The 12651-nt window shown below is 41.8% G+C and overlaps 1 protein-coding gene across 3 annotated transcripts in view; it reads left to right on the top strand.

Annotated features, from left to right (window-relative positions):
* Positions 1 to 12651, top strand: part of AMPH (amphiphysin) — a 180389-nt gene that overhangs the window by 126452 nt on the left and 41286 nt on the right. For all 3 annotated transcript variants that reach the window (XM_059932887.1, XM_059932886.1, XM_059932885.1), the window contains exons 10-12: positions 1481 to 1619; positions 2727 to 2855; positions 10618 to 10734. In XM_059932887.1, coding sequence (XP_059788870.1) covers positions 1481 to 1619; positions 2727 to 2855; positions 10618 to 10734 — 385 coding nt within the window. The remainder of the gene's footprint in view (positions 1 to 1480; positions 1620 to 2726; positions 2856 to 10617; positions 10735 to 12651) is intronic.

Here is a 12651-nt window from a genome sequence, read left to right as displayed (position 1 = left end):
GTATACATGATACACACGCATTTATAAAAACACACATACTCTTACACAGGCACCACCACCTCCATAGATTAGTGTTTGGAACTCCCCGGAAATAGGTAATTTTCTTATTTGATGCCCCTTGGTCTAGCTGTACTTGTAATCCCTACTCTGGCTGCTATTCTAAGTGAGCATTAAGTATATTTTCTTTGTCTAAGGGAAAGAATGTTGCCTAAAAGAATACAGGAACGGGATAGAGCTGCTGTTTCCAATACAATTATTTCAGTATGACGTTAGAAACCAAGAAAGAATTGTAATAAGAATATCACAGTGACATTTGGGCGATTTAGAGATGCAGTGCATGGGAAAAGGTTGTTCCCTTACACAGAGAGGAAAGGGACAAAGGCATCTGGAAGTTGCAATGTTGCTGAATCAGATACAATGAAGAAAAAGCGGGGCCACGACCACTTAACAAATATTCTTCATTTTTTTCAATGTTCCTCCGCAGAACAAGGTGGTGAGTGAGCTCAGCGGGGTCTCCATTTGGCATAGATTGGGGGCTGTGTTTCCCAGCAGAGGCCATGATTGCTGGCACGGCCCCAATCATGCATGTGTCCGTGTCTTGTCCACGGGACCTATTCCCTCAGCCCCTTGAATACGTAGACCCTGCTGCTGTGTACGTGCTCATTTATTTGGGGGTGCAGACCTTGTTCCCTCAATCTGTAGAGTTTAGAAATTCTTAGAGAGTAGGATGTATCCCGAGTGGTGTCTTAGCCGTTGCATTTGGGCTGATGACAAGCATCTGGCCTGGTGCCGGGAATGTAGTGGGCTCTCAGGGAACAGTACAGACTCTCACCCATCACATGACATGTTTGCAGTTTCAAGCTGTCTGAGTTGAGTCACTGTGCCATAAGGTGTAGAAAGAGAAATAATGAATTAATTTCTAAATGTCATCAGAAAGCACTCCTACAAAATCTTAATGAGTGCTATCCTAGGGATGCCTTTTAATACCCCATTAATCATTTGGGGGGGGTAGGTTTTGCTATAGATTATGCCATAGCAAGATTCTCTTATAAACCAAAAGTAAAATGAGTTCAATTAATTCAGCTTATGTTTGGAAGATCCTTGCAGAGTCTGTCTGGCCCAGTGGAAAGAACAGGGGTTCGCATTACCAAGGCCAGAATTCAGATCCACTAAATTGCCCAGTGACTTTAGGGATTCTTTATCCTCTCCGTGCCCTACTTTACTTACCTGTAAAGTGGGGACAGTCATGCATGGGCCTTGTGATGATTAGAGATAATATATGAACGGGATCTGGCACACAGTGGACGATAGATAGTACCAGTTACCACGTCACCGTTGCTAATAACCAGAATTAACAGGAAGAGGGAGTAGATAACCAGCCGTGCCTGGAATGCCTCAGCTTTTCTGTGGGAAGGAGGGCCCCTGAGAAATAAGTTCTGTTCCTTAGAAGGAGCCCTGCTTACTCTCTGTGTTCATCCAGCGACTCGGGTCCTCTCCGTATTGCAAAGACACCATCGCCGCCCGAGGAGCCTTCACCCATCCCGAGCCCGACAGCTAGTCCCAATCACACGCTGGCACCCGCATCTCCTGCACCAGCCCGGCCTCGGTCACCCTCGCAGGTAGGAAGAGATCACATGTATAATATTAGGGAGACTGGAAAAACTGGTGCTGAGTTGACCGCACCTGGGATGATTCTATGGGGCGGGGACATTGACAAGAGTTTCCAGTCAGGCAGATATTGAGGTGGGAGCCTTGGGCATTGTGATCATCACCAAGGAATCAGCTTCCTTTTCTTACTTGGATTTTTATGTTTCCTCACATACCCTCTGCTTGAGTGTGTTGAGACGTCTTTCCACAATCGCAGCTTCTTCAGGCTCGCATGCTCTCCTTTTCTCAGTATCCTGTCCTTTAAGGTTCTGTCGAATCCTACCTTTTCCATGAAGCCTCCCTCCTGTTAGTGCTTTAGGTAACATCTGGAGCAAGAAAGGCCACGACGTGTATGTCATTTCACGTTTTTTGCATCACCCACGGTATATTGCACATGCGCTCAACAAAAATGATGGAACAAGTGTTTGAAAGAAACAGAAAGGGCCAAGCAAAGATAAATAGAGGGAAGAATGGCCACCCTTATCTTCCGTGCTTTCGGCAAAAATGAAATTCCTATGGGGAAACTTGAAGTCTCCAATCCAGTTCAAGCTTTCTTGTGTATGGTTGAAACTAAGGAACGTTGTAAGAAGATATGAATAATGGATAGATCTCTAAAACCCTTATTTTCCAAAATACTGGAGTGCTGAGTGAGATGTACGCTGCTGATGGTGGTCTCACTGACTCCAGTGAAAAGCTTGCTGGATGTTAGTTCTAGAATTCTAACGCACTGCTGAAGTGAGAAATCATTTTCAGTTGACTTCAGAGAAGGTATTGCCTTAGTTGAACTTGAGAGGCACAGGCACACGTGGCACCGCAGCCCTGTGTATAGCACTTGGGTTGAGATGGGTGGAGCCTCATAGCCTGAATTTTTCTCATTGGACCACTGGTTGTCAGAGCTCTGAGGGCCACCCAAGCAGGCGTTCTTTGCCTGAATCAGGTGGGCTTATTTCTCTAAGCAGACCTACATTTCAATCAGCAATCAACCTGTTCCCCTAGCTCTGTTCACGTGACATTTCTGCATGTCTCCCGTGCCATCTTTGCCTGAATTAACCCTTGTTTGTTTGTGTGATGCTTCTTAGACAAGGAAAGGGCCTCCCGTCCCACCTCTCCCTAAAGTCACCCCAACAAAGGAGCTGCAGCAGGAGAACATCATCAGTTTCTTCGAGGACAACTTTGTTCCGGAAATCAGTGTGACGACACCTTCTCAGGTGAGTGCCTGATACAGAGCTGGGATGTTCACTGAAGCACCACAGCAGAGGAACTTTCAGAGCTCATCTCTAAGGAAGGTGGCAGATGTTCAAGCCAGCAATGTAATTTTAGTTGTCATTCAGGTTTGCTTTATCAATACTTGGTATGTCTAAAGGGTTCTCAAATGGGAGATGCGTGGTATTTGAAAAGACTCATTTTCCCCACTGTTAAGAGTTGTACATCCTTCCTATAGAAAGTTGGGAAAAATACTAAGTGTAAAGTGAAGAATTTTCATAATCCCTTAAGTCATAACACTAACATAACCGCTGATGCATTTTGGTTTACTTTCTTTTAGTTATTTTTTCTTTTAGTTTTTTTGTTTTATCAATTTTGCAGCACAGAATTCGGATTGCATTGTTACATATTCCTGAATTTTCTGCTTCATCTTACTGGGCATTTTTTCATGTCATAATATTGTCTTTTCCAAAAAAAAGTTTGACTGGGGTATTCTATCAGATGGATGTAACCAACCGCTGATGGTGGTCACAGGTTACTTCCACTTTTTCTGTTACTTCGCCAGCACCTTGGTGATATCAATATATATTAATACACATTTGCGCCTTTTATCATTTCTTCCATATTGCTCCCTAGTAGAGGATAGGAAAATGAAATTCAATGAGGTGAATATTAAGTCTTTTGACCTTTAGCAGGAGTAAATGTATTCATTTACATGACTTGGCACCAGCGTTCCCCCTGCTTTTCAAGATACCTGTTTGTGTGTGTGTTCTACCTACAGCTACTCTCACTGTTAAACCTACACCTGTCCCAGTTTGGTTGTCCCGTTGCCTCAAGGATAGTCTTGACTTAGTTGCTCCTAATGCCCTCAAAGCCATCTCTTTGTTAAGAGTGAATGTCCCCAGAGAAGTCATGCCAATATCATTTCCTCCTGGTGTTCTCAGGGTCAGAAATAATTTTAACGTTTTGCAAGGGGGTGCCAACACAGCATTGTAATTACTGAGTACATCCATAACAACACTACGTATTGTATCCCAATTACAATTGCATCCTGTCGATAATAATGGAAATAATGTACTAGAAACAGGGAGCTCAGAAAATAAAGACTCAGAAGCAGTGCAGTGGCACATCATAATTTCTCATCTCTTTCGGGGGCATTTATGGATCAGCACGATGATTTAGCTGTTGTTTTCCTTCTCCTGTTATTTGTATGCGATGCTGAATTTTAGCTGTTGTTTTCCTTCTCCTGTTGTTTGTATGCGATGCTGAATTTGGTAAGCTAATTAGAACTTGAAATGTGATTTAGCAGCTCCTTTGAGGAGGGGGAACTGCACTTTTATCACTGCGTGGACCAGTTATATCTGTGGATACGCAAATGCCACCAGGGATAGCGGGCTTAGAGCCAAATGATGTTACCCAGCATCCGCCATGGCCCTGGCACCAAACTTGAGCAGTTTTCATTTCCAAGTTGTGCTGTCCCTTTGTATTTCTAACAGCTCGTTCTGTTTTTAGCTACATCAGTTTAAAAGTGACAGTGTTTTAAGGTGATAATACCCTTACTCAAGTTGCTTTCACCTGGACCCCACGAGGGCATCCTCTCAATTCCATCGTCAATAGAGAATGTGGCCTCCTAGAAGCCGTGTGTATTTAGCTCAGGACATGTAGCAGCTGAGGCCACTGAAGTAGAGAAAACGTGACACAGAGACTGGTTCTGAAGTAAAGATGGGGTTTCAAAGGGTTCTTTCTTTGAAAATGTTTTTTTTTATTTGCAGTTTGCTGGCTCACATAAGGGTCCTTTACAGTGGGGGGAAAAAAAGATTCAAAGCACTTCTAAAAATTACAGATGCCAGAAGAGGTGCCTAAGTCCTTCTAAGAGTGTTAACGTGTGCTGGTGTTGTTGAATGAGAGTGATGGGCAAAGCCAAGAGTTAGAGGAGAGGAGAGGGAGAGGAGGCACCTTTCAAAGCAGAAACATCTCCAGCTGTGGCCGGAGCAGCTGTGGCTACTGCAGGGACACAGTTAGCTGGTGGAGCCCCCTTGGCCCAGCTTGGATAGTCTGTGTACACGACTCCAAGGCTGTTGGAAAGGGAAGGAAAAGCATCTCACATTTTGCAATATATATTAATACACGTTTGCGCCTTTTATCATTTATTTTTTTTTAGAACTTTGCAACAGGTTTTTATTTTTGCTTTATATCTATTACAGTGTTTGAAACATAAAGAAATACATTTTCTCTTCAAAGTTGGATGTGTATATAAATATCATTTGTCTGGACTCAGCACACTCAATGCCATGGTTTCTTGGCCTGTATCTGCTCTGAAATCATCAAGCTTTGTCTGTCTACCGTTTATAGCTTACCGGCTGAGTCACGTCCATCAGTGTGCCAGGTGACTTTGAAAGAAGTAACCCCCAGAGACATTATGTGGGTGCATTTTGGGGGTTCAACTTCATATAGATTGTTTTCTTTTAATCTGGGAAGGAGACAGAAAGGAGTTTCTGTCATTTTCTTCTGGATCTAAGTGGCAACATGGTTCTAGCAGGTGGACCCCAGTATATAACTCGAAGCATTTCCATCGACTCAATGGCTGTGAGTCTCATGTCACAATAAGAGCAGGGGTGAATCAAGGATTTGTATTTCAGTCTGCTTTCTCCTTTATTGAGTGATATAATCTAGCTTTATTTAATTTCACTTATTTTTTCTTTATTGAAGTATAGTTGATTTACATCGTTGTGTTAGTTTCTGGTGGACAGCAAAGTGATTCATATATATATTTATATATAAATTTTATTTTACTATTTTAAAAATGTTTAATGGGTCATTTTACATTTAACAAATAGATTTATGCCCCCAGTTTGCTATTTTTATCATTTGCATAATGGGGAAGAAAAGCATTTGTATTAATCCCACCTAGAAGCTCAAGATGTGATGAATGAAATATTCCTCATCTCTGATGGATTTGTATGTTTCATACACCAGGCTTCGTCACAGCGATAATTCTCTCTTGAGAACGTCCTGGGATTGGAAACAGAAATCCATCAGGTCTACAGAGCCCTCTAATGGCCTAAACCTTAAATGTAGCATGTGTATTCGGGAAATATATATTTCCCAGAATCTTCTCTGGAAATATCCTTACCTGCTTATAGGGAGATGCCTGCTTATCAAGACCACAGGGCTGATTTTGCTTTTCTGGTTATGTGTTTACAAATATGGACCCGATAAAGGACAAATCCATCCCTCCATGTTTTTAACTCCCAGGAACTTAAATAGGAAGAAATCCTGTGTGTGTGTGTGTGTGTGTGTGTGTGTGTGTGCGCGCGCGCGCGCGCATGCACGCACCTGCGTTATTCTTTTAAAACAGCATTTTCCATCTAGTCCCATGAGATGCTGTGAAAAGGGCATCTTTGATCATAGAAGGGTGGGGGCTGCATCTCCTTTTGCATTTTTCATAGTCCCTATCAGCATGTAGGGACTCCTATCTGAGGAGTTCTGCAACAAAATCTCTGTGTACTTTCTTTAAATCAGAGCTTCTCAAATAATCTCCCATTCCCCTCAAAATACTCTATTCTTAGGAAATGGATTTTTGGTAAACATTTTTAAGAGGAAGATTTAAAAGGTATTGCGTCCCTGGAAACCAAATATATGGGAAATAAATAAGATTTTTACAGGAGATCAAGACCAAAAAAAACAATCATGTATATAAATACACATAGATATATGTGTACATGCAAGGTTGTCTCCTTTTTTCCTCAAAAAATGTCCTGGACTGCTTTCTGTGCTGACTTGATGACTTAACTTTAATTCAGATATTCACTCTCCCCTCCCACCAGGCCTTTCCTTAGGGATCGTGGTCCTGAGCAAATACTTGTTTTGGCGCAGGGGCTCTCCATATAAGCAGTCTGAGTCACTTGATGAGAGCATACCAGCAGCATCCTGGTGGCCAGCCTCACGGGATCCCACAAGTGAAATGCCGTGCGGGCCAGTGGGAAAAGTCTGCTCACCACCCACCCTCTCCGAAGCAGGCCTGGCCACCAAGTTCCAGGACAACCTGGTGGTTTATGAGCCCCAGATTCCTGGGGCATGAGATGGACCCTCCCTGTGGAGTTAGGGTGGGAGAATGCTCCAAAGTGGAAAGATGGGGGCCGGGCCCGTGCAGGTCCTGGTCCAGGGGTGTCCTGCTTGGATGGCACTGCTAGTTGTAGCTGGTTCCCACAACCAGAGGGTGATCTAAAAACTTCCAAGAAATGTGCTCAAAAGCGTGGGGACCCCTTGAAAGGCAGGGCTAGGGGCAGGGTCCCTTCTTGCCTATTTTCCTGTCAAATAGCAGCGAGGAAGAAAAGATGGCTTGTTTTTGGATTTTTTTCATAGCAGATATCCCAACTATTTGATCTAAATCTTTTCCCAACAGTGACGTCACATATTTTCTCTCTTTGATATAGCTTTCTTGTTTACGAATCCAAAGAGATTATCTTCTGAACACTCCAGCTTGTTCCTCCAAGCCCTCCTGTCACGCTGATGTGCAGGAAGGCAAAACCTCAGCACAGCCTTTAAATCGTGTGACCGTCGGGATCAACTCAGCACTATTTACTTTGCTACTCTTAGATCTCCGTTCTCCAGCCTAAGGCTGCATCTTACATTTTAAGTGCTTGAAATCATCCTCTTTTTCCTAGCCAATCAAACTGAAATAGATTTTCCAACTTGCAAAATACGTTCACGAGACAACCCTTTTTCATCTCCTTAATCCTGATGGGGCCAGCCCGCGATATTTACGTGTGCATCACTGGCTTCCTGGGTGTCTGTAACCTGCTTTTAAATACCGCCCTGGCTTTTCTTTTCAATGTAGCGTATTTCTGGACCAGCTGCTTCTACTTTCAGTTGATATTTTTTTCAAAGTAAACATGTTAACATTCTTTGAAGACAGAAAGAATTAATAAGATGAAAATTGGAAAGAGGAAAAAATAGTGCTTTTCAAGCCCAGAGTCAGTCAGTATAGGTTGAAATTTATTTCTTTACCTACGGATATACAATAGTTGAAAAGTCTAGCATTATTCTCCTTAATTGCCTTTGTACCTTTGTGGAAAATTAGTTGTCCATATGTATATAGTTCTATTTCTGGGCTGGTTTTCCATTGATCTTTTTGCTTACGTTTATACCAGTACCACACTATCTTGATGACTGTCCATTTATACGGTCTTGAAACCAGACAGGGTTAGTCCTTCAACTTTGTTATTCTTTTTCAGAGTTGTTTTGGCTATTCTAGGTTCTTTGAGTTTCCATATGAATTTTAGAATCAATTTGTAAGTTTCTACAAACTTTTGGGACATTGTATTAGATTTCTAGGGCTGTCGTAATAAAGCACCACAAATAGCGTGGCTTAAGATAACAGGCATTTATTCTCTCACAGTTCTGCGGCTAGAAGTCCAAGATCAAGGTGTTAGCAGGGCCGTGTTCCCTCTGAAAGGCTCTGGGGGAGGATTCTTTCTTGCACCTCTAATTTCTGTCGGTTGCTGGCAGTCCTTGGTGTTCATTGGTGTGTAGACCCATCATTCCACTCTCTGCCTCTGTCATCACACTGCATTTTCCCTGTGTGTCTGTATCTTCACATGGCATTGTCTTTGTGTCTTTATATCCAGAATTCCCTCTTCTTATAAGGACACCAGCTATTGCATTAAGGCCCATCCTAATCCAGTATGACCTCATGTTATTTTCGTTACATCTGCAAAGAACCTATTGCCAAATAAGGTCACATTCAGAGGTTTCTGATGGGCGTGAGTTTTACAGGGGACTGGGTGGGCACAGTATTCAACCCAATACAGATGATTGGAATTGCATTGATTCAATAGATCAATTTAGGAAGCATTGACATCTTAATAATATTGAGTTGTCTGACCCATAAACACAGTATATCTCTCCCTTTATTAAGGTCTTTAACTTATCTTTGCCGTGTTTTGTAGTATTCAGTATACAAGCATTTCACGTCTTTTGTTGGGTTTATCTGTAAGTATTTCGTATTTTTAGTGTGACTGTAAATCATATTTTAAAAATTTCAGTTTCTGGGTTTTTATACTGTTATATATAAATATAACTGATTTTTGTATATTGATGCTGTATCCTGCAGCCTTGTTAAACCCAATATTAGTTCCTTAGCTTTTTTGCAGATTTCACTGGATTTTCTATATAGGTGATTGTATCTTCTGTGAATAAATATAGTATTATTTCTTCCTTTCTAATTTGGATGCCCTTTATTTCTTTTTCCTGCCTTATTTCACTGTCTAGTACTGCCAGTATAATGTCGAAAATAAATGGTGAAGAAGTTGTCCTTGCCTTGATCTTAGGGGAAAAGCGTCCAGTCTTTTGTTATTAAGCATGATGATAGCTGTAGGTTTTTGTAGATACCCTTTATCAGGTTGAGGAAGTTGACTTTTTTACCTATCATGCATTCCTGAGATAAATTCCATTTGGTCATGATGCATTATACTTGTATACATATTTTTATTCAATTTGCCAAAGCTTTTTCTAGAGTTTTTCTGTCTATATTCATGAGGCTTATTAGTCCACAGGGTGTTTTTTAAAACAACATCTTTGTCTGATTTTAGTACCAGGGTAATGCTTGCCTCATAGAATGAATTGGGAAGTATTCCCTCATCTTCAATTTTCCAGGAAAGATTATATGGGACTGGTATTTTTACTTCCTTAAATATGTGGTAGAATTCAACAGAGAAGCCATCTGGGCCTGAAGGGTTGTTATTACTATTATTATTATTATTATTAATGGACAAATGTCTTAAACTATAAATGCAATTCCTTGAATCAATATAGAGCAATTCAAGTCATTTCTTTGTGAGTAAGCCTTGGGAGTTTGTGTTTCTAAGAAGTTTGTCTGTTTCATCTAAGTTGTCAAATGTATTGGAATAAAGTGGTTCATAATATTTCCTTAATATTCTTTCTAATGTCTGTGGCTCTGTCCCCACTCTCATTTCTTTTTTTTTTTTAATTAATTAATTTATTTAGTTTTGGCTGCCTTGGGTCTTCGTTGCTGCGTGCGGGCTTCCTCTAGTTGCAGCGAGCGGGAGCTACTCTTCGTTGCAGTGCGCAGGCTTCTTATTGCGGTGGCTTCGCTTGTTGCGGAGCATATGCTGTAGGTGCACAGGCTTCAGTGATTGTGGCTCGCGGGCTCTAGAGCATAGGCTCAGTAGTTGTGGCGCACAAGCTTAGTTGTTCCGCGGCATGTGGCATCTTCCCGGACCAGGGCTTGAACCTGTGTCCCTTGCATTGGCAGGCAAATTCTAAACCACTGCGCCACCAGGGAAGTCCCCCTTACTTTTTAAATCTTAGCTTCCTAGGGGGCTCACAGCAGTGGGTGACTGTAACGGGTCCAAGTCTTAGCCCATCTTATCTACTTGGTCCTCTGTAAATCTTGACCTGAGTCTTCTGAGCTGGCAGAGAAAGAGATTCCTTGGATCTTGGTGGCTTTAGCATACATTTCTCAGACATTCTCTTTGTTGCCTGGACTTGGAGCTGAGCAAAGGATAAGAACTGAAGCCTGGGCCATGTACCTGAGCCTCTTTGGTGATACTTGGCTGGAGGTGGTTATTTCGCCTCTCATCATACATAACTAGTGACTCTGGGAGCCCATGTATGAGCCAGCTAAATGGTAAATTATCAAAGCGTGCTTTGGGGATATCAGCTGAAATAGGAGGGTTATACATGGAATAGATCATGAAGTCTGATCAGATTCAAGCTCGTGCATGTTTTGTTTTGTTTTAACAGAATGAAGTCCCTGAGGTGAAGAAAGAGGAGACCTTGTTGGATCTGGACTTTGATCCTTTCAAGCCCGACGTGCCCTCTGTGGGTTCTGCTGGAGTAACCCACTCACCCATGTCGCAGGTACCAAGTGGATTTTTTGATGTTTGGGGCTGATATTTCATAAACTTTAATAAGCTCAGTCAGGCATTTCGCTGACCCCTCTCCCTTTCACGTGACTATTGACTTTTCTTTTCAGTTGACAAATAGTTCCTAATGGGAAGGAAGGGTAGAAAGAGGACTTGATCACTGTCAATTATTCTCAATTCTCCCCTACCATTAGCTTTCTCTACCCACAGAGCTGGGATAACATACATTCCAGTTTGCCAGGAATCATCCGTCTCAGAATGGTAATCCACAGAACCACATTTGTACTCAGAAGTGTCCAGGTTTGGATGATACATTTTATGGCTTCCCAAAATAAGGCTGTTTCTTTGGGCTTGGGGTTTAATCTTCTTACTGTTTTCTCTACGTTCCTTCCTCATACTTCGCAAATTAAGGCATGTTTGAAATCACCATGAGATTTGCCCCAACAGGAATTATTTTTCAGTATTGATAGTTCTGAACTTGATGATGATGATGATGGCCTATGTGTTCTTGACCATGGCTTGATGCACAGTTGGCCTTGCTTATCCAAGCTTACCCCTGCTCACGACTTCCTCCCTCTCAACATTTTTCCCATTTCAGTAGTTATTATGATCTCATTGTCTATCAGAGGGATACTGGTGGTGCATGCTGTCATGACCTGTGGGTGATTCCTCTGGAATATAGTTACTTCACAGTTGTCTCTGCTCATGGAAGGAAGTTAACTCAGAATTTTTGCTACCCAGAAATTGTTTATTTCAGTATTTTTGATGTGGTCGGGGCCTCACATTTGAGTTTGGGAAAATCCAATGGAAAGTACATTGTACTTGGAAAGTACAATGTACTTCAAATTAATTAATCACAGTGTATTGCAAAACTCAACTTAGGAAGTGAGACCCAGCTCAACTTCCTGGTTGTGAAGCCTTCTTGATACAGTAAACCACTGGGGCACAGACAGCTCACTGTGACCCTCAATAAATAAAACTCCTCTTTAATCCATATTTTGTTCCAGAATGTGATTGGATTTCTGCAGGCCTCCGGGTTGTATTGGAATAAAATAAAAATAAAAATCTGAGACATCAGTAAAGCAGGCAATTAAGTAGATTAGACACTAGTCGGAAAGGTACTTTGCAAAAAAAAAAATAATGGGTCTCTTAGATGAATGTTTCAGGAAGTTCTATTAATTCCCTTTTAAGATATTCGTGATGTGCCTTAGAATAATAAGGGCTCCAAGAAGTCCTACAATTTAAAAAAACTGGTTAGATTTGTTTAACTTAGGGTTTCCCAGATTTGTTTGACCCCAGAAATCTGTTTCAATGAAACGGTCTTAACATTCATGGGAATGGTCTCTAAAACTCACTTTGGAAAATGCTAATGTAGTCATTGTCAGCAAGTTTGACGATTCTATCCTGGTGGCCAAGCAAAGCAGAAAATGAATGTACATATGATTCAGAACATCTCCTTTCCAGAGCTTACTCATTGTGTAGAAAGCCAGCAGAATTCGAGGGACTTCTTCTGCCTTCTCCTCCAACATTTATTACTTTAGTGGCAGGAAGAAAGTTTCCCCAGTGTCTGCTGTGATGATCAGGGGGTGAGATACCACAGCATTTCTGTCTGCAAGTCTGACTCAGGAGAGAAACCTCTTCTCTATCAATTCATGATTAAAAGAAGCCATGAATCATGGAACTTAAGGCTAAGAGATTCTTTCAGAACTAAACAAACAAACAAAAAATGACCTTGGTGATATCTTCAAAGGTCTCAGTTTCTGGAGGAAACGTATTACTGCCATCAGGGCAAGCTGTGTGTGTCCCTCTATCCTTCCCTCGGGCCAGGTGATTAGCTGCTGTAACTTCGCAGTGGCCGTAATTGAGTCACCTCACTGCAGATTGTCCTGTGATCCAGGGCTAACCACATCTC

The sequence above is a fragment of the Balaenoptera ricei genome, chromosome 9 (genome assembly GCF_028023285.1).
Source record: "Balaenoptera ricei isolate mBalRic1 chromosome 9, mBalRic1.hap2, whole genome shotgun sequence".
Lineage (NCBI taxonomy): Eukaryota > Metazoa > Chordata > Mammalia > Artiodactyla > Balaenopteridae > Balaenoptera > Balaenoptera ricei.
The sequence above is the reverse complement of the archived record's forward strand: the minus strand, read 5'-3'. Positions and strand labels throughout refer to the sequence as shown.